This window comes from Cynocephalus volans, chromosome 13 (assembly GCF_027409185.1).
Source record: "Cynocephalus volans isolate mCynVol1 chromosome 13, mCynVol1.pri, whole genome shotgun sequence".
NCBI classification, from domain to species: Eukaryota; Metazoa; Chordata; class Mammalia; order Dermoptera; family Cynocephalidae; genus Cynocephalus; species Cynocephalus volans.
Genome location: NC_084472.1, coordinates 94,999,671 through 95,027,031, shown reverse-complemented (window position 1 = coordinate 95,027,031; position 27,361 = coordinate 94,999,671). Strand labels below are relative to the sequence as shown.

Genomic DNA, 27,361 nt, shown 5'->3' with positions numbered 1-27,361 from the left:
ACACACACACACACACATTTCATACCCCCTTCTCTGCATGAGCATTTTCTCTCGTTTTAGCACATATCACTATCAAACATACTATACACTTTATTCATGTATACCTTGTCTATACATTGAAGTTACCACAATGTAACTTCAGGGAGGGTACATTCTGATCTTGTATTCACGGCCATACCCCAGGACTTTGATAACTGAATCTACATTTATTCAATAAATATTTGAATGCCAAGCATATGACAATTGAAATAACATACCACGTTGAATCTTCCTAAACAATGAATATTTGGAAAGAGTGTTAGAAATGTCAGAATACTGGGCCAGGGTTTTGGGAAACACTCTCACATACTCAGAGAAGAAGCACTGACTTGTATGCTGTTTCTAACAGGCAACTTAGCAACATGTATCAAAAGCCTTAAAAATGCTCACAACCTTTGATTCCACCTAGAGAAATCCATCCAAGAAATTTATCTGACCCAGTTTACGTACTTATAAAGTTCTTCAGTGTAGAGTTAATATACTGAAAACTTCAATGTTCAAAAAAAGGCTAAATAAATCAGCACATTCATATGATGAAATATTATAGAATTTAAAACCATGTTATTAAAAAGAATTTAAGAATCTGCCAAAATAGGCACCATCTCTTTTAAATTAAAAGGAAAGTTCAATTAATTAGGTACCTACTGACCGTTAGATATGGGATTCTTAAAGCAGTAGGAACTGTCTCCATTAAATATATATGAATATATGTGCATGAGAATACGCAAAAAGAAAAAGCACTAAGTAGTTATAAATTATAAAGTTAAAAACTATTTGGTGGTGGCAAAAAATGCTATGTTTCTAAAATAGCCTGCTGGGAAGGGGGCAGTGAAAACCTGATAAACTATCCAAATTGGCTGGTTAAATTCAAGATGCAAGAGGGGTAGAATAAGGTTTGCCTTGGTGAGAATGCCCCTTGTTCTTCTCTTGACACTGGCAGACCTGGGCTCTGTCTGACTCTACCTGTTGATTTCCCACCCATACTCCCCCATATTTCTACGCATCTGCACTGACTTTTTGTCCTCAATCTTTACAGTCTATACCCTGCACCTTAACTGTTCCTCTACTACTTTCTAATAAACCAGCCAAGTCCTAAAAAGTACTTCCAATCCATGTGTATCCATGTTTTTAGTTTTTAGGTCTCAGGGGATAAAAATTAAGCTGCAGAAAGCATAAACACTAAACCAAGACTAGCCCTTACCTAGGTAAGGGTGTACGTCCATTACAGAATTACCTGCACTAGAGAAAGAATTTTAGCAAACTTTGGTATTTGTAATCTCACCCTCTTCTGAAATCCTGCAGCTCTTTTTTTTTTTTTTTTTTTTTTAGTTTTACAAGGACATGAGCAATGGGAAAAGAACTGGTCATCTCCCTTGTTTGGCTGTTCACACCTGAGGGCAAGAACCATGTCTTACTCATGCCACAATTGCTCAGCATCTGGCATATGACTTGCATAGTATACACCCTCAAACTACCTGTTAAGTGAATGAATTATCTTCCAGACCACAGAATTTCAGTAACGCTCTACATTTATATATCGTAAAATGTGATTTTAGTGTTCCACATTCTTGAGTTAGTCAAGGCAATATTACACTAGTAGGGTGTAAGAAACTGTACTCTGCATAACCGTCACCATTTGCTTAAATTCAAGGGTAAATGTATAAGACAAAGTCACAGCAGTACAGGTGAGTCACAACAAAAACACGGCAAGTCTTGAGAGTGGTAATTTACAGAGAAACAAGAACCTCCCGCAGAGCAAGGTTCTCACAATGACTTGGGTTGCACAGAAGCGTAGCATTCACGGTGATACTGTCAGTACCTGCCTCTTGCAAGCATGTTCACAAGATGCCTGCTGCTTCACGTGGGGATTAAACAAAAATAAATCTGGGAACATGTGTCCCACAGCTAAGGAAACACTTAAAATTCACAGTGTCATAACCCAAAGACTCACAGGTGTTGCACCCCTCTCCCCAGCAACCATGCAAAGAAGATGGAAAAGGGTCTTTCTGTGTTCATCAGCAAATTTACTCACCCTCTGGCACTCATGCTGAGAATTCCTACTGAAAACAAAGGCAGGCACACGGCGAGCCTCCTGGCTCATTAGAAGCCACAGTGCATGAGCAGAGCTCCTCTGAGCAGTGAGATCACTGAGACCTCAAAACTGCATGTCGTCTGAAGATTATTTCCTTTTTAAGGTTAGAAAAATCAACAAGAAATAAAACTTGCAAAACCTCACTTGGAAGAAATCACCTAACCTCACAAAAGTGAGGTGGAAAATATGACAGAGGAAGCCAGCCAGACTATTATCCACAGCTGCTATTCTGAATCTTCACTCCTAAACCTCCCTACTTAATTTCCAATCATATCTACTTTTATTCACCTACACGTTCCCTTCTTTACTCTGATACGCTCCGACTCTTCCACCACCTGGCTGTCACAGTTATCCCCGTCACTCATATCTTTATCAACCCTTCCCCGTGGCTTCCTTAGCGTCTACATAACTTTTCTCTCTTAAACCTCAAACATGCACACACCTCTGAGCTGCTTCCGAGTCTTCAGCCTCTTCAAATGCAACATGCTCCAAACCAAACCATCGTTCTCCTCCTGAAAGCCTCTTCTTGTTACCCCATCCCCTATTTCACGTTATGGCCCCACCAGCCATCCAAACAAGAAAGCTGGGGGGACACTTAGGACTATTTACCACCAACAGAGCTGACCACTTTATCCAAAATATTTTAAGTATGTGCTCTACTTTCTATTCCCCAACACCTGTAGACCTCTTACAAGTTTGTGTCTAGACTATTAGAACTGATCTGCCCCAAACTTCCTCGAGGCAGAGAGGCTCATGTCCAGCTGACCCTGACACGCATTCTGACCCAGGCCTTAACAGTCCTCAGATACACTGTATCCTTTCCTAATGCTAAATCTGCGCCCTGGGGGATGCCAGCAACCTTCTCTGCGGGCAAACTCTTACAGACTCATCCCAAGCCTAGTTCAAATGTCACCAGTCTTCTCCACTTTCCTTTAGGCTGAGTTAGTGTTGTTCCCTTTACTGTGGATACACAGCGCTGCATACAAGTCGCCATTCAAATCAAGCCAAATGACATTTTAAAATACCTGTTGTATAAAAGGTATGCTGTGCTGAGCACTGAAAAAAATAAAAATAACTAAGACCTGGACTCTATCCTTATGGATCTCATAGTTTAACAGGAGACAGACATGTTGGAAAATAATTACCATATAGCATATTACTGTACAGTATATGCAAAGTATCACAGAAGCCAGGACAGTTGAGCTGGGATCTGAAGAATGGAGAGTTTGAATTGCAACGATCTGCATAGACACCCTTCTCCACCCCCCACTCCTCGTGAGCTCCTTGAGAGGACATATTTGCTTAATAACGTTTGCATTCTCAGAATCTAGTAGACTACCCAGCAATGGCAGGTACACTAAACATTTGCTGAATAGATCCGTAAGAGAGAATGCATTGTGAAATATGAAGCATACCTGGAGTCATCCCATAAAGCAACCTTCTCCAGAATCATTGCTAACTGAGAATAGTCTGAAATGCCTGGAAAAGATCAATTCACAGGGATGATGCTAAGGAAGAAGGAAAGAGAAGACACAGTTTTTCTCAGGTGCCTCCAAGGCCCTACCTGGCCTGGCCCCTCCCTGCCACTCCCCAACCCCCAGCATACACAATGGGGGACAGCTCGCTGTCCCTCAGCACCCCACACACTCCTCACCACAGGACCTTTGCACTCGCTGTTTCCTTGGCCTAGAACGTCCTTCCCCCCGATGTACAAATGTTTGCCTCCTCCTCCTTCAGGTGTTTGCTCGAATGTCACCCTCTCGGTGAGGCCTCGCTTGACCACCCTATTTAAAAGCTAACTCCCTCACTGCTTTATTTTTCTCCTTTGCACCTATCATCATCTTACACACTAAGAATTTTATTTACTTAGTTTATTTTCTGACTCCCCTGATGAGAATTTAAGTTCCCTGAGGGCAGGAATTTTTCTCTTTGGTGCAATTCTTCATTCCCAGCACAAGCAAGCAGTCCCTAGATCCTTGTTAACATACAGGTCCTTTCATGCATAATTCATTCATGTCCATTAATGAAGAAGTGACAGTATCAGGATGACTGCATGCATATAAAGGACAGGGGTGAAGAGCACAGACTCTGGAACCAGACTGCCTGGCCCATTTCCTGTCTCCACCAATTATCAACTGTGTCACTTTGGGCAAAGTACTCAAGCTTTCAAAACCTCAAGTTCCTCTCATCTGTAGAATGGGTATAATCATAGCCTCTATCCCTCATGAGTTGTGAGAATTAAATGAGATTATGCATTTAAGAGAGTTGAGGACAGTGCCTGGCACATCGTAAGCATTCAAAACATGTTAACAACTATTAATATTTTTATGCAAAGAAATCCTCAGACACATTCTAAAAAATGTGTTTTAATTACATACAAACATAAAAACACCTATGAGCAACACATTAAAGTCAGCTTTTAGAATAACACTGGGTGATAATTTCTGGGTTTTAATAATTAATTTACACAAGTATATAAAAATTTTCTCATAATTTTGCTTACTACCTCTCTCAAACTCTAACCTAGAAAAGGCTAAAAGGATATAAAGTAATTTGAAAGAGATTTTAGGTTCCCTTTTACACCAAATAAAGAAAAAAAAATCAGTTTACATAAACCAAGAAGGGAACCACTTAGCAAGAAACAAGAGAAACCTATAACAATAGGCAAGTCATTACAAGTTCCAGACGTACTACTGTCTTGAAAGGAATTTACTTTATTAACCCACAATAAACTGAATTAAAACAAAGGTTTACCCTTTTGGAAAGGTATCTTTCCTTCTCTAGGAGAAAAGTAAGCCCATCTCTGTCACGAGGCCTTTCTTCACCACACCAGCCCGAGCATGCTTTTCCCATCAGTGCCTTTTCCACACCTTCCACATCCTTCTGTGCTTTCTGTGATTGTTGCGTAAACACGCATCTGCCCTCTCCAGGTGGGTTAAAGGATCCGCAGGGCAGGGAGGGTATCCTGTGCTACTCCTGTAATCCTACCTGGCTCAGGCTGGTACTAGAAGGGCAAGTGTATGTTTGAATGGAGAAACACATACACTTATGATCTAAAATTTGGTGAGACCCAGTATTGTTTCCAAAACAAGATGACAGGCGGGTCTCTGAAGACACCTGAATCAATCATGAGGTACATACTGAGCAGTTATTTATTCGGCAGCATTAATTTTCAATAATCGTGTAAGAATCATTTATACCACAGTAAACTGACATAGAGCTGCAAGCCAAGGGCTGAAATGAGAAGGGCCACAGTTTCTAAACCATTCAGCTGAGCACAAGAATTTTCACTTTTTCAAAATCTGTGGTCATACTAATAGTGTTTCTTTAATTAATGTGAGGAAAGGACTCCAGAGCCCACTGCCTGGTCTGAATCCCATCTCTGCCACTTTCTAGCTGCATAACATTGGAAAAATGATTTAACTTCTCAATGGTGGTTTCCACATATCTATAAAATGGGGATAAGCCTCACAAAGTTACTGTGAGGAGTAAATAAATTTATAGGTGAAATGATTAAAATAGAACCTGGAACTTGGTATACATTCAATAGTGTGAATTACTATCACTGGCATTATGGTAATTACTATTAGAAATAATTTTTATCACTATCTCACCTTAACCAAGTGCATTAAAAATAAGTGCTCCAAAGAAGCAGAGGTACTTTGGATTTGGTTTGTTATAATCTCTTTAATCTGGTTTCATATAAATTTCCACATTTTGACAAGTAAAACAGAAGAGCTCCACCGGGTTTATATACAATTCTTTCTCATTCATTTAAAGCTTCAAGAAAATTGCTATTTCAACTCTGGGTCTGGTTTTCTACTTAGTTTTCTGAAGGATTTATTGAAAACCCCAAATTGGCTGGAACATTCTTACTGCTTACCTTTCAGTAGGTAACTTTGTATGAGTACAGGGAATATCCATTTGGTTTCAGTTTTCTAATACACACACACTTCATTGTACAATTAATGGCAACAGGTTCTCAATGATCTAAAGGCACATTGTTTCTGCTCCTCGATTTTTCTGTTCTACTTTTGACTTTGTGGTGATTAAGTTTCTTGTCCCCTGCAACAAACACCTCTCAATTTACTGTGAGCATCCAAACAAGTTAGCTGCTATTAATTTTTTTAAAACATCATACAGCACAAACGAGTCTTCTGCTTTAGTCTGCTCAGGCTGCCACAATAAGTATCACAGACTGGGTGGCTTAAACAAGAGAAATTGATTTTCTCACAGTTCTGGAGGCTGGAAAGTCCAAGATCAAGGTGTCAGCCAATTTGCTCCCTCGTGAGGGCTCTCTTCCTGGCTTGCAGATGGCCAGCCACCTTCTCACTGTGTCTCATATGGCGAAGAGAGAGCTCCGGTATCTCCTACTCTTCTAAGGGCACCAGTCCTATCATATTAGAGTCCCACCCTCATGATTCATTTAACCTCTCTGACCTCCTCACAGGCTGTATCTCCAAAAATAGTCACATAGGGAATTAGGGCTTCAACATATGAAGGGGGGTAGGGGGGTGGCACATAAACATTCAGTTCGTAAAAGTCTAACTGTTCAAATATAAAACTCAAATTCAAATCCCTAATGTTTTTGGTTACACTGAATTTTTTTTTCATATATAGAAAACCACTAGGTAAAATATAATTTAGTTTTTAACTCAGACTAAAAAAAACTGACTGCATAACTTAGTTATCAAGCTCACTGACACAGGATAATAAAAGCTTAGTAATACCTTTCCCTGTCTTTTCTTCAAGACTAAACAGGTCTACTTGTCTCTGTTTAAGGCATGACATTATGTAGCACACAGTAAAAGGATCTAAGGAATGTTCCTTTTCCGCTGGGACTGATCACTTACATAAAAGAATTCCATCTTTTTTAATGTACCCTGGGTACTGGCCTAATTTCTTTTCTTTTTGGGGGGTGGTGGGTCAGTACAGAGATCTGAACCCTTGACCTTGCTGTTACAACATCACGCTCTAACCAACTGAGCTAACTGGCCGGCCCTCTAATTTCTTAAAACTACGTGCACTTAGGTTTTCTGGGATTCAAGCATCATGTGGCCCAGAGACCATACCTGTAGTAGCCACTATACAGAAAAATCAGGTGAGCTCCAAATTGTCCCAAGAAAGATAAGGACTGCAAAAGCTAACAGAGCCTTAGATTCTCAAAGCCTTACACTTTACAGCTGTGAAGGCTGCAGCCCAGGGAGGGTAAACAACTTGCTCAGGCAGCTCATTGGTGCCAGAGTGCTATGAGAACACAGGGCTCCTAAATGAAGGCCCAGTGGCTATGTTCCACATGCCCCCAGGCCACAGGTGCTCCTAACATCCCAGCAGCACTGGAGCTACCATCCTCTGGCAAACGCCATGAGCCTTACCAGGCAGCAACAGGAAGGACCAGAGCTTTGCTCTCACTCATGCCTTGACTCCCCAGCTATAGCAATGTCCCAAATAAGGATCACTGCTTCTCCCAATGACTTTTAGCTTCTCTTCTGTTTCTCTCCCAAAGGATGAACACTCCAAGCTGATGAATTCCTCTTTCCCACTCAGGTCCTCTGGGGATGGAAACAGAAATGTGCTGCATCTCTTCCTGGGTCTGTTCCCCAAAACCACATGACCTTGACACTGGGGCTGAATCTAATAAACAACCCCTAAAACACTTCTGTGCCTTGTAGACTTCTCACACTAGAGGCTTCATGATAGGGCTGGAAAATAAAACCTAAAAATACTAAATTGTAGAGGTAAAGAGATCATCTGGGAGTTGGTTGATTTTGTTACTTTCTGTGAAATGTTCTCACATGTATGGACAGGCAATTTTTTCTCAGACCTTTCAACAGCAGTCACTATTTTTATAAGGGAACTTCTACGCCTATCCAACATGTATTTGCTCAAGGTTGTACCTGCAGAAATAAGAGATGTTCCCTGCAGAGTATTCTCAGTTGGAATGGCTAGCAGGATTTTCACCTTAGCCTCTATGAGATTTTTTCCATTTCCTGTTCTGATTTATACACACACACAGAATCTGTACGCCTGCCAAATTTAGTAAGACACTTTACAGCTACTCTTGAACTCCCAAATTTCATCAGCCTAACATGACTTTAAAAACTACAACTTCAGGGCTGGCCCGTGGCACACTCGGGAGAGTGTGGTGCAGATAACACCAAGGACGCGGGTTCGGATCCCTATATAGGGATGGCCCGTGGCTCACTTGGGAGAGTGTGGTGCTGACAACACCAAGTCAAGGGTTAAGATCCCCTTACCAGTCATCTTTCAAATAAATAAAAATAAAAATAAAAACTACAACTTTTAAAATATAAGCCAACATAAATAAATATTCATATTAGGAAAGTTTAACTCTTTAGTCACTCTCAAATCCCTGTAAATTTACAATACATCTTTCAGTAAAATTCAAAGAAAAAAATAATCTCTTCACATGTAGTGAAGGCACATTATAAATCAACTGTACAACGCTTCAGCATTGTTAAGCACTTAACCATTTGTAAAAAAAATTTTAAATGGAATGATTTATATTTACAATAGCTACCCCATTGTATACGTATGTCTGCGTCCTTCTGAATAGCTTGTGAGTTGGTTATGCACATTTCTCTCTCCCCAACTAGCCTTTGCATGCTCAAATATAAGGGCAGTATCATCGTCATCTCTTATGCTGGTCCACAAAAGGCTAATTCCTTAGTGACAGAATGTGTCAGTCCTATAACCAAAACTGTCTTTCTGCTTTCTTACAAGCCTAATTTTACATTTAAATAATTCATAAGCTGCTGTAAGCACAGTTGAACTATTATATTCTTACCAGAAGTGGACACACGCCTGATCCTCTGAGGAGATAAGGTTCGATCAGAACTGAGACTTCTGCTGTCGCTGTTCTGCCTCAAACAGCAGACAGAAGGACCCACTTTGGCTTTTGAACCAGGTGTTCTCCTCAAACTGCAGGAGTCAGGCTTGGATGCATTCCTGCCTGAGGTGCTTGCAGGCTTTGAAGCAGAACCCTGTGGAAAAGCAGTTGAGATTTTAGTGCAGGTCGCACCTTCCCTACCGTTTCCTAGTGGCGTTAGCTACGTGAAAGAAACCATTTCTGTCTAAGTGGACAGGCCAGATAAGGATTTAACTTTCATTTTTACAAGGAGGCAATTAAAACTCTTCACAGTTTACTCTTCAATTCATCATGATCTGCCTTTGTACCCTCTAGTGAGAACCCAGTTTTCAGACCACCAGTGCCACCAGTTGAAGGCAAGCTATAGTTTTCAGTCCTTCCCCAGAGGCTTTCTCTACAGTGGCTGACGCTGACAATGCATCCTTCCTCGGTTCCCCTGACAGAGCTCTTTCCTGGTTTTCCTTCCACCATGTCTGGTTATTTCTTCTCGAGGTCCTATTCTTCTGCACCTTTAAATGCTAGTCTCCACGAGGGCCTACACTTGGCCATGTTCCCTTTCCTCACCAAGTACTCTCCCGACATGATCTTGTCCACCATTTCAATTGCCACCTATACACTGGTGCATCCAAAATCCACATGTCCAAGCCAACACTCTTTCCTGAGTTTCCCATATACGTGATTCTTTCTACACCTCCCCAGTCAGCATCCTTCAGACACCTCTACTTAACAATGACAACCATAACCATATTATTGTTGTTTTCACTGACTAACATATAGCCTTACACTACGCAAAATACCATTCTAAACTCATCCATCAACTCATTTAATCCTTGTAATAATCCTATGAGATTGATACTTTTATCATACCATTTTACAGAAGAAGCCCTTTCTAACTTATCTTACCCATCCATCTCAAAGCTTATCTCTTCCCATATTCATGCAACATACCCAGGCACCCAACTTAAACAATGAAAGCTATTTCTGGGTGCTTCCTTTCTCATCTCCTAGACTCCTCTTATCCATCTGCCTTAGCGTAGACCGGCATTGTTTCTCACTTAGGATCTTTCTGGTCTTACCAGCTTCCAATTCATCTTCCACTCCCCTGCTAGGGCAATCTCCCTAAAATTCAGTTAGGGTTGGACAGCTTCCCTCCACCTCCCAGATAAAGTCAATTCTTCTTCAAGACACATCAAGCCCTTCTGGTTGTGGCAGCCCCTGCCAACCTCTTCAGTGTGTTCCTCACTGCTCATGGTTCTGTGCCCCCAGCTCCCATCTTACCCACTATATGCAGTCCCCTAAATGAGAATATCACCTCAGTCTCTTCATCTCTGCATGTGGTATCCCCTCCACCCAGAATAGTTGTCCTTCTAGTTACAGCTGGCAACTAACATGTCATCTCCCTAGAAGCCTTCCTTAACAACTTTCCCACTGCCACCACCCCACTCCCCTCGTGCAGCACAGCAATCTATTCATATTCCCAACTTAGTATTTAATATACCTTGCTGGTTTACTCTCTAATATTACCCACTGCACTAGGCACTATGTTTGGGCTGGGGGCTGTGTCTCTCTTCCCTATCTCCTAATAGTCACCACCATACATACAGCACAGAGTAAGCACTGAATAAATGTTCTCATTTCTGCATATAGGAAATGGGAGCCTGAATCTTAGTCAAAGTACAAATTCCAACACCATAAACTACAATTTGTATTCTCTCTTTACCTAAAGGAAAACTGAGCCTCATACAGATGAAATAACTTGCCCAAAGAACAATGGAGCTACAATTTAAACTACTCCAAAATCCATGCTCTTAAACTCAACATTGCATATTCCCCACTGTTACCCTTCTTTTTTTAATATATCATAAGTGCTCATTTCCAATAGAGATACATAAAGCACTATGCTGATGGCACTTGAATTCATATAGTAGGTGAATGCACCACTAACTTAATAGGCCAATATCCCGAGACCACAGCTAGAGGTCATCTTTTGGCACCAGAGAACAATACAGAATTGGCGAAGAAAAGCAGGTGACTGTACACAAAGATCTTCTGCTTCTACCTTAAAGCTGGCTAAGTTAATTCCCCAGAGAAAACTTTCCTTTAAAAAGTAAACCAAACTTCTCATCAACACACAAAAGTGAATCTTTAGCAAATCACTTATTTTGACTTTCAGAGCCAACAGTCCACAACATTTTGAAATCTTATAGTGTATGTAGCAGAAAGGGCCAGCATTCAGGTCAGGAGACCTGAGTTTGAATCTCAATTGTACTGCTAACCAGCTGTGTGAGGTTTAAGTCATCTCTCTGAAGTATTACAATTTGTATAACAATTGCCCTGTTGTTACTGGGAGGAGTAAAAGACAGCATATGTAAACCACCTGAGCATCACTGGGAAAATTAAACGACACAATAAATGTAAAACACCTGAGCAAAGTGCCTGGTCCAGAGCAGGCCGTGAATAGATATCAGCTCCTTTCCTTCATCTAACACACTACCACAAATGCATAACCTCTGTAATGGGTAGCTACACATAATCTCCACAAAGTAAAATCAAATTCCTTTTTCTAAATAGGAATCTTTCTGAAGTTTCAAACAAACCTTGACCACCAAATAGCTGTGAAGTTGGAGGCAACCTAAGGATTCAGTAAACTCAAGGCCGAATTTAGCCCAAGACCAACAGAGCACAATGAAAATTAGCATCCCTCCAGGACAGTCTCATCATAGATCCATGGCAGTGAGAGCTTCGGGGTACTGCTGAAGTGACCACCAAACATTGGAGCTTGAGTGAAACGTGCAGCGAATGTCCATTCATTCAGCTCTCTACAGTAAGTGCAAAGCCATCACTATGATGGTTTGTCCAGCCCCTTCTCTCCACCCTCCTTCCCTGAAACACGTGGAAATGTCTAAGAGGTGCACTAGCAAAATTAGAGGGCACTGTGCTTAAGACAGGACGATGGAAAAAGAATGAAGTCTTTACCCCAGCGGATAAGAAAAAGTGCCAGTGCTGAGAATACGGGATAGTCCTTCAGGAAGTACAGTACACTTCATATCTCATGGTGAATCCTAACGGCAAGATTCATAAGGTGAAAAGTGCTCCTGCTCCAAGATGTACTGGGATCCATTTCAACCTGATGATTTCTATTACCTACTTCAATACCACATCATGAGCTTGAGAAACAGGCTTTCATGGAAATATAAGACTAAGGAAATGTAAGACTAAGACTGAATGAACAAATCAGAAAAACTCCTGGTTTCAAAATTATACAACCAATTTATATTCAAGACCAATGTAATTTAAAGTAACTTTATGCTAGTTTTTCTGGTGGTTGAGGACTGACACACAATAAAAGTCCCCCATAAATCAAAGGAGAAAAAATATCTTGTTTCTATATATGTAAACACCAAAGAATGTTGATTAGAATTAAGGGGTTAATTGTGACTGAATTCTGCAAAATATTAAAATTATAAATGAAATAAATGAGTTATCTAAGTCTGACTTCAAGAGAACTTGAAAACAAAATTTGAGTTTTAAAATGATGGAAAAACTAATTAGTTTAAGGGCTGGCCCGTGGCTCACTCGGGAGAGCGTGGTGCTGACAAAACCAAGTCAAGGGTTAAGATCCCCTTAACAGTCATCTTTATTTAAAAAATAATAATAATAAATAATTAGTTTAGAAATCACTGTGGTGTGCCATTCTTCCCAACAGAGAAGGTTTATTGTTAAAGCCAAAGTACTTCTACAGTGACCCAGCTCAGGAATATCTTCAGTCTTTCCTAACCCTATCTCCTAAAAGGACCTGAAAATTCTCTCCTTTGTGGCTTCCACTACACCCTGAAAACACTTCTAAAACATCCTTTTAGCACTTGATCACACTGTGTTTCATTTCTTTTAGACATGAGCCCTCCAAGGGACAGGCTGTCTGTGTCTCATCTGCCTCTCTCCCCTGGCATCTCGCTCCATTCCAGCTGGAGGAGGCACCCAAGGACACTGCCGAAAATAGGGCTGAGGACAAGTACACAACACCCAGCAGTGGCCGCTGGGACGTTTTTAAAGGCTAGTAGTTTCTTCATACAATTGTCAAAAATATATACCTGTTTAAAAAAAAATCTTTGAACTGCATATGAATTGTTTCTTAAATGGAACTATCTAGTCTCCCCCAAATATCTGACAGGTGCTATGGAAAACATACTGCTTTTCCACTATACATGAATAGAACGAACTTTATTTATTTCATGTACCAGGAATCAATATATTAGGGCTGCAAGACACCTTAGACATCCACTAGTCTAATCCTCTCACCTTTAGGTCTCAAAAAATTACTTGCCCAAAGTCACACTAGCTAGTCAGAGGCAGAATTAAGAATACTCCTGTTCACAGGAGAGGGATCTGCGTCCTGAGCTGCTTCCTCAACAACAAGAGAACATGAGTTATTTTTATGACGCTATGTTTACCAGCACGCCCTAGGGATTTCTTAAAGTTTATAAACAAACCTTTTTTTCCCCCAGAAAAATAATATTTAACTTGATCATATCAGGTATTTAACTTCAATTAACTAATTATACTAAAAAATTAAAGTAACTTGTTCTTTTAGCATGCTATTCAGAGGAACATTGATACTTCATATAAAATACTGAAATTGAGGATTATTCTCAATACGCAGCTTTGTTATATTGTGACCTATTAACACTCTAGTATGTACTGACTGACAAGACAAAGAATTAACACCTGAAGGCAAATTTGCACACCTAGCTCTGCAATATTATTGACCCTCGATGGATAAATAATTGCTAATACATCTATATTTTCTCCACCAATCCCTGAAGCACACAAAAAATTTCACTTACCGAAAACAGAGAACCATATTCAAAAGTCTCATTCAAAATATCCTTTGCTAGCTCTTGTTTTTCCATTAGCGTCCCGTTTTCTTTCTCACCCTCCTTTTCAGGGCTAACCCTATCAATGTTGGAAACATATGTCATTTCCAAACACTCTGCACTTTCCATTTTACCAGGGAGTACACCTTTGATCTTCTGCAAAAACGTAGCTACGGACCCAGTCTCGCATGCTGCATTAGAAGGACCTGCTTTGTCAAGATCTTCCTGATTCGATTTCATGGCAGATGTTGTTCTTGGAACCTTGTGTGAAGCATTTTTAGAATGAGTTGGAACATGCACAGCCTGGCCAGTAATGAGTTTAGTAAATTGCTGCTTATGCGTCTTGTTAATTAGGATTTCTGTTTTTGTGTCTGCATTCAAGTCAGATCTTGGTGTTTTGCTCAAAACTGTCAACTGTCTTGAGGAAGACACTGATGAGGGTGGTAAGGCACTGGACAACTGAGGTTTGGGTGAGACCTTTGACAGAGCAGGGTCTTTGGACTGCAATACTGGTCTAGACATAACTTTTGCCTTGACATTCTTGAAGTTTGGTCTTGGATAACTTATAATTTCAGTTTTTCTAACTTTGCTACCGATAGAGGTATTCGTTTTGGTTGTTGATTTTCCTAGACTAGGTTTAGACATGTTCATAAATGCCCCTTTCAAGTTTGGTAAAATTTTAAGTTCTCGATAATTCTTCTCTACTTTATTACATTTCTTCGTCGCTTCAACAGGTGAAATAGAAAAAGTTACATTTGTGGGTTCCAGGACTGGTATGCAAACTGTGCTATTTGTGCTACTGGCCATATCATTTGCATCCCAAGTCTGTTCAAATGAAGAAGCCACCTTTTGTGCTGGCAGGCTACTTAGCATCAGTTCTATGGTATGACTTTTGGTTCCCAAATCCTTTTCATTGGAGGCAATTTGTGTGTCTTCAGTCACAGTGACTTTATGCTCCGGGTTCAGCACTTGGGCTTTATTTTTATTAAAAGTTGGCACCAGTAAAGAGCATTCATCTTCATTAAAACTGGATACTGTTTCTCTTAGATGTTGGCCTATTTCCTTTTGCCCATATAAACTCTGTGAATGTGTCTCACTGTTTGGTTCATCTTTAGATAAACAAAAGAACTCTTGTAACACAGAGCCATTGGGGACTTCCATGCCATCAGAAACTGGTGTTAGAGCTTGTATCGCTTTTTCTCCAACTAGCCTTTGCTGTGATTCATCTGTGTGCTCACTGGCAACCTTTCCTGAAGAATATTGACACTGATTTCCAATATCTGGAACAAAAACGTCAGTTTGCATCACCACATCAGAAAATACTGTGTAAGTTGTGTCTTGGGCCTCTGATGTTGTGGCTTGAGAGTTCTCGAAGCTTTCTCTTTCACAACTAGTTCCTTTCGTATGCATCTTGTCAGAGTGGGATGATGTCCAAGCAGAACAGGATAAAGAAGATGTATTTTCACTTATAACAGATGGCTGCAGACTTCCAGTGGTATGCAAAGACTGACTCTTTTCAACAGCATAATGTAGTATAAAGGTGCAGTTAACTTTATCTTTCATGTCAAATGTTTTGTTTAGCTCCAAGGCAGCAGGGTAGTCTGTAGGGTTCAAATCCTCATTAGGCTTCCACACAAAAGGCAGAGATGGATCAATACTCTGGTCTTCAACTGATTCTAGGGAATGACAATTGTTATGCAGATACTTGGGCTTTTCTGTATTTACAACAAGTGCAGAAGACTGACCAGTGGAATATTTATGAATATCTAACACTCGCTTACTAATGAAATCACTTGAAGACCTTTGGTGATCAAGTACTTCAACACACTGATGGTTTAAAGAAATACTTTTACCACTGTCCACAGCAGGGTCAATTTCATAATCAACCACCATGTCATCTGGGTTGGCAGAATCCCAATTCACACTACCAGATGAAGAGTTTTGTGTAGGTGGTGATTTCTGGTTGAACACATATGTATCTCCATTTTTATCATGGATAAATAAGGATTGCAACTCATCTTTTGTCTTTTCATCTGAATTATCATTCATCTTGAAGATTAACTTTAAACCTCTGCCACTTTATTTCTTCAATTCCTTTCAAATGAAAGGAAAAATTGTCCCCTCCTAAGTTTTTCAACACAGTTGGAAGTGTTTTAGTCTAAGATGCTTTGAAGATGAAATAATTTGTTGTTCCCTGAAAGAAATAAAATGTTTAACTCAAGCAAATATTACAAAAATTAACAGGTCACCCCTTGATTCATTTCAATCACTTTATTTTCACATTTAGAACCCACAACTATTGATGTGGGTAATTAAGATATCAAGGTAATCTACCACCCCCTTTCAAAAATGCTTTATTTGAGGGACTGGGACAGACACTATGAAAGTTGTCCCTATGACTGACTGCACAATTGATATGCCTCCTCCCTACTCCCAGGGACTCTTACTTGTCATAAGAGAGAAGAAAGCTAAATCTGGCAATAGTTTTTACTTCCTGTTGGTTGACAGAATGACCATTCACCCTAATTTGCCTAAGACAGTCCCAACTTACGTCTGTTGTACCAGCGTAATCAGAAACAGTGTCCCTTTTATTCTCAAAAGGGCACTCTATTGTTTCCATAAAAAGTGAGCAACAGTAGCCCCACCTTATCCATCAGAGATATGACCCAAGACACCCAGTGGGTACCTGAAACCACAGATAGTAGCAAACCCCATAAATAATGTTTTTTTTCCCATACATATATACCTTTGATAAAGTTTAATTTATAAATTAGGCACAGTAAGAGATTAACAATAACTAATAATGAAATAGAACAATTAAGTAAAATGAGGGTTAGTTGAACACAAGCACATGATACCACTACAGACTAGATGATAACTGACATGGCTACTAAGTGACTAATGGGCAAGGAGCACACAGTGTGGACACAGGGATGGTACACGTCCAGAGTGGGACAAAGAAGGATGGTGCAGGATTTCATCATGCTACTCAGAATGGTGCACAATTTGAAACTTATAAATGATTTATCTCTGAAATTTTCTATTTATTATTTTTGGACCACCACAGGCAACTAAAACTACGGAAAGTGAAACCATGGATAAGCAGGTACTACTGTACTAGACAGAATGTGGAGGCCCAGCAAATGAGTTAAAGGTCAATGAAGATGTAGGGATTTAGTATTTGTCCTTCCCCTGTTTTTATTCCTATCTTAAACATATGCTATTTCCAAATTGAAGTAAAAACTAAAGTTGTTGTTTTTTTTAGAAGTTAAAGTGGTACTCTGGTGGAAGTTCCTTAAAATGTTAAACAGTGTAAATTATCATATGCTATGAACTAAATTGTGTCCCCTCCCAAAATTCATATGGTGAAGCCCTAAACCCCCATATATAACTACTGCATATTGGAGATAGGGCTTTTAAGGAGGTGATTAAGGTGAAGTGAAGTCATGAGAGTGGAGGGCTCACCAGACAGAACTGGTACCCTTATAAGAAGGGGAAGAGACACAGATCCCCCTCCCCCGCCAATCTCTGTCTCTCTCTCTCTACCAATTTAAGACATAGCAAGAAGGCAGCTGTTTGCAAGCTAGGAAGCGAGCCCTCACCAGAAACTGAACCTTGACAGAACCTTGATCCTGGATTTCCCAGTTTAAGAAAATAAATTTCTGTTGTTTAAGTCACGCAGTCTATATTTTATGGCAGCCTGAGCAGATTAAGATACCATATGACTCAGCAATTCTACTCCTAAGTATTTACTAAAGAGAAATGAAAACAAGTGTCCACACAAAAACTTGTATACAAATGTACATGATTCTTAACAGAAGCATTATTCATAATAGCCAAGAAGTAAAACAACCCAAATGTCCATCAACTGGTGAATGGATAACAAAATATTGTATATGCGTACAACGAAATATTCTTTGGCAATACAAAGAAATGCAATATTTATACATGATACAACAGGAATATAGTGTTACAACTTGAAAATGTTATACTAAGTGAAAAAAGCCAGTCAAAAAAGACTATATATTATATGAGGCTATTTACATGAAATGTCCAGAAGAGGCAAATTTATAGAGACAGAAAGTAGATTAATGGTTCTTTAGGGCTGGGAAAAGGTAGAGGGGAAGGGAGTAGTAGAGCAGCGGCTAATTGAAATTGATATTTCTTTGGGGGATAATAAAATGTTCTAAAATTAGAGTATGTTGATGGCTGCACAATGCTGTAAATATACTGAAAACTATTGAATGGTATATTTAAAAAGAAAACCTTTAGAAACATCCATAAAAGCTTTCAAACCTAAGGATTTTGGCAAATAGCTAAAATTTCCTTAGGCTTTTGATCAAATGGAAGTGCTTAAGAAAGGTCCAAATGTTCCAGCTAGGACTACAGGATAAGTCATACATTCACTTGAACTGACTTTTTATTCCTAGTATTCATGTCAGACAGATGTCACAGTGCTACTAAAGAAATCGAATATCCTTGAGGGGAAAAAAAAATGTCTCCGTGTGTGACCCATAAACTTCTGAATTACGAGTAGATCTCATTTTCCTATTTTGCAATCTTTTTTCTCTGTACTCAAACCTCAGCGCCCTGAATAAAACAAGGAGAACAGGAACTAAGGAAAAGCTGAGAGGAGCAGGAGTTTCACTAAGAGCACTCTGTGGGTTTCCGGTCGTGCATCCTGAAACCAGCCTTCAACGGAGTAAAGAAAGGCGCGCACACACGCACGTGCACACACACGCACGTGCACACACACTCAGATAAAGATTCCGAATCCTAAAATAAGGGCTGCATGATTCATACTGATGGAAAGTATAAACCAGTCAACTCTTTTCACCACACAGCTCTTTGGTTAAAAGGATCACTGAAGCAATAACTTACTGGCTAGAATCATAATGAAAGCTTTTAGGAAATGCAAATCAACATTTTTAATCCTCTGGTATAAAATGTGCTCAGGCTAAATGTTTAAATCAAGAAGTACATTTATTCATTTTTAGACTTATGTGTGTGGGATATTATTTCCAAAAGCACTAAATATGTATACATTTCTGCTTCCATGAAGGCCAAAACTCATTTAAAAGATTCTGGTATCACAAACATGAGCAAAGAGCACTGCAAACACAGCATTAAGCATAAAAGATAAAAGTTATTCATCTTGATAAACAGAGTCAATAGATTCAATTAATGGAATTTTTATCACCTGAGCTCCCTCTTCCAAAATACATAAAAGATGATTAAAAAAGCAAAGAAACCTGGTACAAACTGAATAAATGGTTCATGTCAAAGCATTCCAAGTCATTTTTTAAATAGATGTCTAATAGAATAAATTATACCACCAGTGCCATCCCATTTGATGTTTAACTTGTTTCCAGTTTTTCTCTTTTATAAATAACACTAAGCTAATTATATTTGCAGTCTTTGACCTCTGACTTTGGAAACACTTCCTGGAAATAAAAGCATTCTTGCGACAAAGGATATGATATTTGTGAGGCTCTTGATATAGTTTGCTGACTTGTTAAATGGTCAAGGGGCAGAATTCTTTCTAATGTATATATTAATGTATGTATATAACAGACATATGACCTGAGTTTTGCTTTTAGAGCTTATTCATTTTGTTCAGCATTATCTCACAAACATTATTCCATGTCATTATAATACAAAAGCATTTCTAATGGTTATGAAATTTCACTAAAGTTAAGGCTATCCCTATATGTTTCAGATTTATAGGCTTATAATAGTACCTAAGCTTCTACTACCACCTGCTAGAGACATACTCTTTGACTTAATCTCACCTGACTCATTAAGCAAAGTTTTCATATTCCTATAGTTGCAAAATAATTTGTAAAGCCCTCAAAGTTACTGTCCTGGAAACATTTTTATTAAAGCAAAAGCAGAGAGAGAGAGAAAAAAAGAAAGTAAAATTTGGAACAAATCATTCTTACCCAAAGTGATAATTTCTCAAGTTCTCTATCGGTAGCACTACCTACTTAGCAAAACAAAGTAGAATGATCAAGTTTCCTTTTTTTAAGAGAACTATTTGGGAAAGTAAGAAGATCTTTTTCAGAGAACATTTTAGATAAGAGAAAACAAATTCCCTACTTATTAAGATTTGGGGACACAACAGGACTGCTCATCTTGAATGAAAAGATTACCAAAATATGTATTTCCATAATGACGTATAAGGTTAAAAATTGGTAAATACGTACTAGAAGAAATGGTCAAAGAAAAGAACTACTAGTACAAGTTTTAAGATATAATTTTGACACTTTTGGAAAAAATAAGATTACTATCTTAATCGTAGCTTAAGAAAAATGATTATTCATCCCCAAAGATAAAAATTCCAATATTTCTTACAGTGAATAGATACACCTGAAAATTTGAACCCTTATTGTATTAATTAAAATCATTATCATACAACTGAATTCATTAGCATATTAATACTAGAAGAAAGTTTAGAGAACCAATTCAAATTTCCTCATTTTACAAACTAGAAAATAAACTGCATGACATGGCCCAAATCAGCTGTTAGTAACAGATTACCATTAGGTTATACCATAGTTGTATGCCATAAACTCAGTAGAGGCTTGTATATAAATAGATGTCTTCTTTCTTCCTATTACCTACAATGCCTAGCCCAGTAATTTAAACTTAATACAGCTAAACTTGCTACACCGTATGCTAATTTTGAAATAAAAAATGTGTTTCCAAAAGTCAAACATCTACTTTATAGCCATATATAACTTAATTTTACTCCTTATTTATGTCAATATATGGCATGCCAATCTTTTAAGATGTGAATACAATTATAGTTACAATTTCTACCTTCCAAATTATAAAATCATGTTAGTGTTCTTAAAAGTTTTCAAGAACTCACAAGTCACAATAGCAGTTCAGCTCTCTAGGCTTTTAAACCCAAATTACTACCTGATCTTCAACTTCCTTTAAATCAAAAAAGACAGCATTGGCATAATATCTAAGCTACAAATTTTATTTTCCTCTACAGCCAAAAATAAAGCAGTTGAACAAAAAATCATCAGCGTGTATTAGTTGAACATATATTCATAAGTCTCTACCTCCTGTTACAACCATTCAAGGTAGCTAAAAGTTTTTGTCCTAAACCTCAGTTTATTACCGTTTTTCACAATTCAGGCTTAAATTCTGAAGTTAGCTCCTGTAACCTATCTTCGGACAAACTAATAAGCTCCTCAACCACTTAGCTTAGTTAAGTGCGTCTTACACCTGGGAGCCAAGTAAAGCAGACCCGGTAGACAATTTCCTAAAAGCATAATGATTTCCCATGAAGCTGTTTCAACAAGAGAAAGCTAGAGTTGGTTTAATGGATTTCAAAATGGAAGGTTGTCAAAGTAATACAACAGAGTTATAGTTTAAATAACTTAGGAAAAAAGTATAAACTTGAAATCACATTCTTTTATTCTTCTAAAACCTTGTAACTTCGATTTTAATGTGATACACATCAACTGAACCTGTTGCAAAAAAATGCAGATTGATTCACTAGTATGGGCTGGGACCTGTGATTCTGCTTTTCTGTCCATCTCCCTGGTGATACAGATATTTCTGGTTCATGCACCACCTTGGAGTAGCAAGGATTTAGCAGAGCTTTGAGAAAGTGACACCTGTCCAGACACCCAGATCAAAACAGTCAGCGGCTATCAGGGCTGACTGCCTTCCCATCCAACTGTACAATTTCTTAGTCTGACTAGAAATAGATTTTCCTTAGCGTTGACCCCTTCATTTATGCTTTTGAACTTTCCTCTCAGACAGCTAACGCTTCCCCTTATAGAAAATAAATGGAAATGTTTCCCCATGGAGAGGGTTGCTTCTGACCCACTGCCCTGTGAAGGGAGCTTAATTACCATGACACTCCTGCCCTTTTTCTGTCCTTTTACTCGCTCCAAACAGGTGAAGTGACTTAATGGACTTTGAACATTTAGGAAGAAGTAGCTACATAAGCTCAGAATGGCCCAGCACCTTCCTTTTTCTGCTTGGGGAAGACGCTGCCCACCAGGGCCAGGATTAGGGTAAAGTGAGGGAGGTTCTCACCTGGGGCACTAAATTTGACACAGGATCAGAAACAGTGCCCAGTGGAGCCACGCTGGAGCTTGAGGCAAAGGGAAAGCCTGAAATACTGACCCTGTGTTTAAATTTTTGATATTCTGTTCATCATGAATTTTTTGCATTGATTCTGGTTTTTATAAATAATGCATTTAAAACAATCTTCATCAGTGAGTTTTTTGGCACCCCTTAAATTCTGGACCTGAAGGTGAGTGTCTTACACACCCCACCCTTGCCAAAGTCCTGCTACTCTCACAGAGCACAAGCCCCACTCTGCTCCCCAGGAGCAGGCCCTGTCCCTACAGTGGGAAGGGTGGCAGGGGAGGCGGTGTGGGTGCAGCCTGCCCTGTTCCCAGACTGCAGTGACGGGTGCGGAAATGTCTCTCCAACACAGCTCTGTCCCTCAGCCAGCTTTCATCTAGAATTCATCTATAAGTAGAGATGAAATCCTATGACAATAGAATCTGTAAATAATTCATCTATAATTTCCTCTAGAATAATCTAAACACCTTATTCTTTTTCTTATTTCTCAAATGGTTCAAAACCAGAGAGAGAGAAAAAGTGGGAATAATATTCAAAAGAGTTAACCAGAGATCCTGAAAGTGCACTGGCCGCAGCACTGAAGCAGGTCCCGGAGGCCAGGCCCCTCATAGGCCAGACGTTTACCCTTTAGCCACAAGGTCATGGAGAGGTCCAAGGAGTCACCCAGGAGAGGCTACAGCAGCTGCAGAAGCCAGGGATGTGCGTGGGGGCTTTGGGCAGTGGCTGCTCACAAACTACTACAGAGAACTCCCACATGGAAGCAAATAACAAGATTTGGGGGAGGTGGGGGTCTGTTTTATACACCAATATATCCCCAACACTCAGAAGAGTAGTACACAGACTGAGTTTTCCATAAACATTTGTTGAATTAATTCATGTATGAAAGAGCCAACAGAATATGATTTTAGAGTCTAACTCCCTTGAATTTTAACACATTTGGACTCTAATGTGCAAGGGAATTCAATTCTAAAATTAATGTTTTCCTGGGGACTTGATAGTGACAGAAGGTGTATTCAAATTTAGGGCATCTCTAGGTTACTGGCATTTTACTTTTGTCATTGGATCTCACTGCATACTTCTAATAAGCTATGTGGGAAATAGGACACATATCATTTGAGATTGGAGAGAGAAAAGTACATTTAAGCCCTGGGCACAGAGTGACCTCAGAGTTGATTTAATTAATGCACCTCTCAGAGATTTCTGGGACAAAATCTCAACTGCCCTTCAGAGGTGCCATAAGAGTACCCAAAGGGACAGTGGATGCACAGGGAGCAGTATTGTGAAGGTGGGGGTTAAGTCTTAAGTATGAGGAGTGGAGACAACAAGCAGGGATGTTAGGGGTCAAGGCTTCCTCCCCACTCCTGTCGTTTGCTTCCACGTGGGAGCTCAGTGCATCTTTCCTTGCTTCCATGTGGGAGCTCAGTGCATCTTTCCTTGCTTCCATGTGGGAGCTCAGTGCATCTTTCTTTGCCTCCGTGTGGGAGCTCAGTGCATCTTTCTTTGCTTCCATCTGATCCTTTATTTTCATCCCGCCCAGAGGAAGTGAAGTGACACGCCTGATTCGAAAGTGTGCGAGGAACAACCGAAGTGTGCGAGGAACAACCGGCCAGGCTGCTGAACTCCTCCCACCATATCTGCGCCTCCAGGAGCAGCCCTGCAGTGACCAGGAGGATCTGATTCTGGGCCTTGCCATTAGGAGACCCCTTATCTCTCACACTAAGATACATCCTTCCCACATAGCCTTTAACAAAAATGAGTTAAAAGTGTGAATGTCAGTTACCTTACTGGACCTTTCAGAGGTCAGAATGAATATTACATAATTTTTCTTTTATCCCCAGCTTAATCTCTAGAACCTTTTCATATTTCCCAGCTGGAACTCTGCACCCATGAAACACTAACTCCCTGCTCCTCCCGCTCCCTATCCCCCTCCCCCAGTCCCTGGCAACCACCATTCTACATCTATCTCCATGAATTTGACTCTTCTAGGAAACTTAAGGAGATTCATATAATATTTGTCCTTTTGTATCTGGCTTATTTCACTTAGCATAATATCTTCAAGGGTCATCTAATATTGCAACATGTATCAGGACTTCATTTCTTTTTAAGGCTGAATAATATTCCATTGTATGTATATACCACATTTTGTTTATCCATTCATCCATCAACAGACATTTGAGTCGTTTCCACCTTTTTGGTTACTGTGAATAATGCTGCTATGAACAGTGTGTACGAATACCTGCTAGAGTGCCTGCTTTAAATTCTTTTACTTGGGAGTGGAATTGCGAGATCATATAATTCTGTTTGATTTTTCTAAGGAACTGGCATACCAATTTTCACAGCAGCTGTATCATTTTACATTCCCACAGCAAAGCACAAGGGTTCCAATTTCTCCACACGCCTACCAACACTTGCTTTCTTCTGGGTTTTGTATATATATAACAGCCGTCCTAGCGGGTGTGAAGTGGTATCTCATTTGGTTTTGATCTGCATTTCTCTAATGACTAGTAATACTGAACATCTTTTCATGCACCTATTGGCCATTTGTACAAGGGATCTTCAAAAAGTTCATGGAAGGATTCATATTATCTTTCAATTTTTTCAAGAATTTTTTGAAGTACCCTCGTATATCTTATCTTTGTAGAAATGCCTGAAATCCTTTGCCCATTTTAAAAAATTTGTTGTTGTTGCTGTTGATGAAGGAGTCCACTTTTAAAATCATTTGATTTAGGAGAATATTTTTCTGCTGTCTGGGAAGCATGACTGACTTCAATATACTGGAGAGGGAAAATTCTTAAATTCTTGGTATGGGTTACATTGTGTCCCCCACAAAGATATGTTGAAGTCCTAATTGCCAATATCTATAAATGTGATCAATTTACGTAAAAATAGGGTCTTTACAGAAGTAATCAAGTTAAAAATGGTATCATTAGGGTGGTCCTGAGTCCACTGTGACTGGTGTTCTTGTAAGAAGAGGAAGTACGGACACAGACATGCACACACAGAGGCATCCCAGCATGTGAAGCACAGGCACGCACAGGGGCATCCCAGCATGTGAAGCACAGGCACACACAGGGGCATCCCAGCATGTGAAGCACAGGCACACACAGAGGCATCCCAGCATGTGAAGCACAGACACACACAGGGGCATCCCAGGCACACACAGAGGCATCCCAGCATGTGAAGCACAGGCACACACAGGGGCATCCCAGCATGTGAAGCACAGGCACACACAGAGGCATCCCAGCATGTGAAGCACAGACACACACAGGGGCATCCCAGCATGTGAAGCACAGGCACACACAGAGGCATCCCAGCATGTGAAGCACAGGCACACACAGAGGCATCCCAGCATGTGAAGCACAGGCACACACAGAGGCATCCCAGCATGTGAAGCACAGACACACACAGGGGCATCCCAGCATGTGAAGCACAGGCACACACAGAGGCATCCCAGCATGTGAAGCACAGACACACACAGGGGCATCCCAGCATGTGAAGCACAGGCACACACAGGGGCATCCCAGCATGTGAAGCACATGCACACACAGGGGCATCCCAGCATGTGAAGCACAGACACACACAGGGGCATCCCAGGCACACACAGAGGCATCCCAGCATGTGAAGCACAGGCACACACAGAGGCATCCCAGCATGTGAAGCACAGACACACACAGGGGCATCCCAGCATGTGAAGCACAGGCACACACAGAGGCATCCCAGCATGTGAAGCACAGGCACACACAGAGGCATCCCAGCATGTGAAGCACAGGCACACACAGAGGCATCCCAGCATGTGAAGCACAGACACACACAGGGGCATCCCAGCATGTGAAGCACAGGCACACACAGAGGCATCCCAGCATGTGAAGCACAGACACACACAGGGGCATCCCAGCATGTGAAGCACAGGCACACACAGGGGCATCCCAGCATGTGAAGCACATGCACACACAGGGGCATCCCAGCATGTGAAGCACATGCACACACAGGGGCATCCCAGCATGTGAAGCACATGCACACACAGGGGCATCCCAGCATGTGAAGCACAGGCACACACAGAGGCATCCCAGCATGTGAAGCAGAGGCACACACAGGGGCATCCCAGCATGTGAAGCACAGGCACACACAGAGGCATCCCAGCATGTGAAGCACAGGCACACACAGGGGCATCCCAGCATGTGAAGCACAGACACACACAGGGGCATCCCAGGCACACACAGAGGCATCCCAGCATGTGAAGCACAGGCACACACAGAGGCATCCCAGCATGTGAAGCAGAGACACACACAGAGGCATCCCAGCATGTGAAGCACAGACACACACAGGGGCATCCCAGCATGTGAAGCACAGACACACACAGGGGCATCCCAGGCACACACAGAGGCATCCCAGCATGTGAAGCACAGGCACACACAGAGGCATCCCAGCATGTGAAGCAGAGACACACACAGGGGCATCCCAGCATGTGAAGCACAGACACACACAGGGGCATCCCAGCATGTGAAGCACAGGCACACACAGGGGCATCCCAGCATGTGAAGCACAGACACACACAGAGGCATCCCAGCATGTGAAGCACAGGCACACACAGGGGCATCCCAGCATGTGAAGCACAGACACACACAGGGGCATCCCAGCATGTGAAGCACAGACACACACAGGGGCATCCCAGGCACACACAGAGGCATCCCAGCATGTGAAGCACAGGCACACACAGGGGCATCCCAGCATGTGAAGCACATGCACACACAGGGGCATCCCAGCATGTGAAGCACATGCACACACAGGGGCATCCCAGCATGTGAAGCACAGGCACACACAGGGGCATCCCAGCATGTGAAGCACATGCACACACAGGGGCATCCCAGGCACACACAGAGGCATCCCAGCATGTGAAGCACAGACACACACAGGGGCATCCCAGGCACACACAGAGGCATCCCAGCATGTGAAGCAGAGACACACACAGAGGCATCCCAGCATGTGAAGCACAGGCACACACAGAGGCATCCCAGCATGTGAAGCACAGACACACACAGGGGCATCCCAGGCACACACAGAGGCATCCCAGCATGTGAAGCACAGGCACGCACAGGGGCATCCCAGCATGTGAAGCACAGGCACACACAGAGGCATCCCAGCATGTGAAGCACAGGCACGCACAGGGGCATCCCAGCATGTGAAGCACAGACACACACAGGGGCATCCCAGCATGTGAAGCAGAGACACACACAGAGGCATCCCAGCATGTGAAGCACAGGCACGCACAGGGGCATCCCAGCATGTGAAGCACAGGCACGCACAGGGGCATCCCAGCATGTGAAGCACAGACACACACAGGGGCATCCCAGC

At 41.0% G+C, this 27,361-nt stretch overlaps 1 protein-coding gene across 2 annotated transcripts in view; it reads right to left on the bottom strand.

Annotated features, from left to right (window-relative positions):
- Positions 1 to 27,361, bottom strand: part of MTUS1 (microtubule associated scaffold protein 1) — a 155,667-nt gene that overhangs the window by 75,589 nt on the left and 52,717 nt on the right. For both annotated transcript variants that reach the window (XM_063076522.1, XM_063076521.1), the window contains exons 2-3: positions 13,865 to 16,088; positions 8,940 to 9,135 (exon numbers count right to left, since the gene is read on the bottom strand). In XM_063076522.1, coding sequence (XP_062932592.1) covers positions 8,940 to 9,135; positions 13,865 to 15,943 — 2,275 coding nt within the window. In that variant the 5' untranslated portion in view covers positions 15,944 to 16,088. The remainder of the gene's footprint in view (positions 1 to 8,939; positions 9,136 to 13,864; positions 16,089 to 27,361) is intronic.